Genomic DNA, 3,970 nt, shown 5'->3' with positions numbered 1-3,970 from the left:
AAGCAAACTATTATTTAATCTCTAAATCATGATTCTTACTTTTTTTGTTCCATAACATCAATCAATGAATATCAACAGCTTCTCTCTATGCTCCTTAAAGCTTTCTGTTTATTGAATAAGTCAAGATAGAATAATTTCTAGCTATAAATTTAGCATTTTTTATACATAATTATGATGTTAAAGAAAATCTATATATTTTTTTTAAGATGATTTTTACTAGAATAAAAAATTATTTAGAAAATTGATTCTGAACAAAGAAATTTAATTTCAAAATTATGAATTTGGATCCAAATTCATGGATTATAGAAATACGAGAACAAAAGAACATGATATTGTGATTGAAAAAACTATGCATTTCTTATTGCCATGGTCTCTCCAAAACTTAGCATGCATTGTTAACAGTATCGTTCTGCTTTTGCACAGTTTTGACATGTCGTTTTAGGATGTCCCCGGCCATGTTAACTGACTTTCAAAATGGAAACGAGCCGCCACACAACCCAACAAACAGAAAAGGAGAAGGACCCTAACCTTGAAAAAATCTCAGGCATAGAAATGAAGTCCATTGGAGTCCTAATGACTTGTCCGATGCACAAATACCTAGAACAACAGCTAGAAACCCACTTCAATCTCTTCAGACTATGGCACTGCAACTCCTCAATAACTGAGTTCTTGAAAACCCATCAAGGAAACACAATCAGAGCAGTAGTGGGTAACACTGAGATTGGTGCAGATGCGGAACTAATTGCGTCATTGCCAAGTTTGGAAATTGTTGCCAGTTACAGTGTAGGATTGGATAAAATTGATTTGAGAAAGTGTGAAGAGAAAGGGATTAGAGTTTCTAATACCCCTGATGTTTTGACTCATGATGTTGCTGACTTAGCAATTGGGTTGATATTGGGGGTTTTGAGGGGGATCTGCGCTTCTGATGCTTACGTCAGGATTGGCAAGTGGAAGGATGCTGATTTTGGATTGGCAACAAAGGTCTATTAAGCTCTCTCCCTCTCTCTCTCCCTCTCTCTCTCTCTCTCTCTTGGTTATTTATCGGCATTTTAATATTGATTTTGTGTGATGTGGATTGCTGTCTTTGGATTCTCGGATTGATAATTGGTGAATGGAAGGTACAGGCTTGTTAGATATGAAAATTTCGTATAGCTAGAGGGATTCTGTAGATTGTATCATTCGTAACTTACAAGATTAGTTTCCTTTATGTTTGTACGTTTAGTATTACAGATCTCATGTTTTGTCCGAAGTCACTTGCTGTCTCTCTTGATTTGAATCCTGGAATAGAATGATAACTAGGAGGTTGTGTCCAGAAAGGACCACGATTCGTTACGAGAATCATTTTTGGGTTACAACTAACTGGGAGACTATATACATTGCGAATTTCTTTGTGCCCTGCTAGTGGAGAGCTGACATTATGGAAGGAGTTGGATAAACTCCATGCCATGAACACTGCAGAAATTCAAGATGCTTTGGGTGGAGAAATTGAAATGTGTATTTCCATTCTATTTGAGCATTATTCTGTTAATCATCATTGTTGACATCTATATCAGTTTTCTATTTTTCATGTCTAGTTTGCCATTGTTCAATATACTTGTTATTAATGATGCAAGCATGTAAAGTTGGTGCGTCTTCGACTTTAATTGGAAGCTGAACTGTAGTTTTGTATGGAGTTTGAATTTTGTTCGTTGATACTGCCTTTTCCCTTTCAGTTTAGTGGTAAATCAGTTGGCATCGTTGGGTTGGGCAGGATTGGTACAGCTATTGCAAAGAGAGCTGAAGCTTTTGGTTGCTCCATAAGTTACTTCTCCAGGTCACAAAAACCATTTGCAAGCTACAAATTCTACTCGAATATTATTGACTTGGCCACCAGTTGCCAAATCCTCATCGTGGCATGTGCTTTGACAGAGGAAACACGCCATATTATCAATCGCGAAGTCATTGATGCACTGGGTCCAAAGGGCATTCTAATAAACATTGGACGGGGTGCTCACGTGGATGAAACTGAGCTTGTGTCTGCATTGCTTGAAGGTCGGCTAGGTGGAGCAGGGCTTGATGTGTATGAAAATGAGCCTGAGGTACCTGAAGAATTGCTCGGTCTTGGCAATGTCGTCCTCCAGCCACATGTGGGATCTGACACTGTAGAAACTAGCGACGCAATGGCAGACCTTGTCATTTCAAACCTGAAGGCACACTTTAGCAAAAAGTCCCTGTTGACTCCAGTTATATGATGGTTATGCCAAAGACAAGGCTTGAGTCAGGTGCTTGTGTAGACGTCCTTCGATTCTCCAGATTTTTGTCATGTCTACATCACTAGAAGCTCTGTCCGTGATTTTCTAGCATATTGAAAAGTCCATTTGAGCTCATAGTGGTTGTAAGCAACGAATTTTAATGAAGTTAATAGCCCAATTGGCAGTCTCCAGGAATCACCTAGTACCTCCAAGGAGATTGGTAAGTCGCAACCATTGGTTATTGGCTAACTAGAACTAGCTCACCAAAATCATTGGGGGAAAACCATAAAAGACAAGGAAAAATGTGAATGCGCAATGATAATGGTGAACATCATGATAACTACCTGCCATAGTTACATGAAAACATCGGTGCAACTGCCCTGTGACCTGTTTTTTGTTCTTTTTCGCTTCTACTATTCTGAAGTACCTATTTTCCTCCCTTCCACTTGCCTCTCTGGAACTTCTTGGCAATCAAATGCAGAGACTTAATCAATCAGGGAGAAGAAGCTCCTTTGAAGATTAGGAAATTGAGGGTCTCCAATGTCAAGTAGATAAAAGTCCCTTTATAATGAGTGAAAAAACAAATAAAATTTGAACCCACCACACATGGCCATCCCCTCCCGTATCTCAGGTCAAACTGCTGCCAATCACACCACAAAAGAATAAGCTGAAAGAGCATTTTCCAACCACAATCGAATAGATTAAGCCATTAAGGGATATTAATTTCCCATATTCAGAAAGGAAGAAAAAAATAGAATGCATCTCATTTTCAAGAGGCATGCAAACCATGTTGCAATACTTGCACATGAAAGATATATTAATAATAATAAAAAAAAAAAAAAAGGAACTGCTTTTTCCATGTGTGCGTATGCATGTGATAGAGAGGGAGAGGGATGGTACCTTTTTTATGTGGGCAGCAATGGATTTGCAGTCTTGGACATCATAGAAATGCAGAGCCTGAGAAGCAGAAGCCATAACTTGGATTTGCATCTTCATAGGCATGTCTGTGTCCTCTGTACGTGCTTTTCCTTCCAAAATTTCTCTCGAAGAAGAAGAAGAAAAGAAAACTCAGTTGAGATATACACTATCTGCTATCCAGACAGCCGGTTCTTGTCTAAAAACCCCAGTACTAGCTAGCAGAAAAAAGATTTATCTCGAACTTTACAATTGTGAAAGAGCACTAAGACAGACACCAGTGAGGAAAACACCAGGCCTACACTCTCAAGGAACAAAATATATTAAAGCATTAGCTTCATCATTATCAGTACTCTTCCATCAATCCATAGTAACCTGAAAATGGAAGAGGACGAGTCTTAGGCCAGCAAATTTGAACCTGGGAAAAGGCAAAACAAAGTTCAAGTCTTGAAGATGGACATCTTCCATTTTCAAGCATAGTTCAACAACAGCAAGAAGGTATTAAGAACATGGCTGCCGGCAACAAAGTTCAAGTCTTGAAGATGGACAACTTACATTTTCAAGCATAGTTCAACAACAACAAGAAGGCATTAAGAACATGGCTGCCGGCTACAGGGTCCAATCCAATATTAGAACCATAGCTGTCTAGGTTCACCTTACCACTAACTGGCCCAACCTAGGATTTCACTAATGTCCCATCCACTATAATGCGCCGTAGTGGGTTGAGCAGCTTTTCTCGCACCAACTTTTTCTTTCTTTTCATTATTTTTAAGTGGATAAACTTTGAAAACACTATCATTCAACTATATAAATAATTTTAATAT

General features: G+C 38.6%; 1 protein-coding gene across 1 annotated transcript; it reads left to right on the top strand.

Annotated features, from left to right (window-relative positions):
* The first annotated feature begins 344 nt into the window (after positions 1 to 344).
* On the top strand, positions 345 to 2,396 carry LOC105114829 (glyoxylate/hydroxypyruvate reductase A HPR2). The gene is made up of 2 exons (XM_011011520.1): positions 345 to 981; positions 1,713 to 2,396. Exons 1-2 carry the CDS (start codon positions 475 to 477, stop codon positions 2,229 to 2,231), a joined length of 1,026 nt encoding a protein of 341 aa, XP_011009822.1. The 5' UTR covers positions 345 to 474; the 3' UTR covers positions 2,232 to 2,396.
* The last annotated feature ends 1,574 nt before the right edge of the window (positions 2,397 to 3,970 follow it).

The sequence above is a fragment of the Populus euphratica genome, unplaced genomic scaffold (genome assembly GCF_000495115.2).
Source record: "Populus euphratica unplaced genomic scaffold, PopEup_1.0 scaffold1130.1, whole genome shotgun sequence".
Lineage (NCBI taxonomy): Eukaryota > Viridiplantae > Streptophyta > Magnoliopsida > Malpighiales > Salicaceae > Populus > Populus euphratica.
This window is presented reverse-complemented; position numbering and strand designations above follow the sequence as displayed.

Bases quoted from the DNA above. Each gene is read 5' to 3' on its own strand.
- LOC105114829 (XM_011011520.1), top strand. From the start codon at position 475: ATGGAAACGAGCCGCCACACAACCCAACAAACAGAAAAGGAGAAGGAC. The intron at 982-1,712 runs GTCTATTAAGCT...TTTCCCTTTCAG, and splicing joins ATTTTGGATTGGCAACAAAG to TTTAGTGGTAAATCAGTTGG.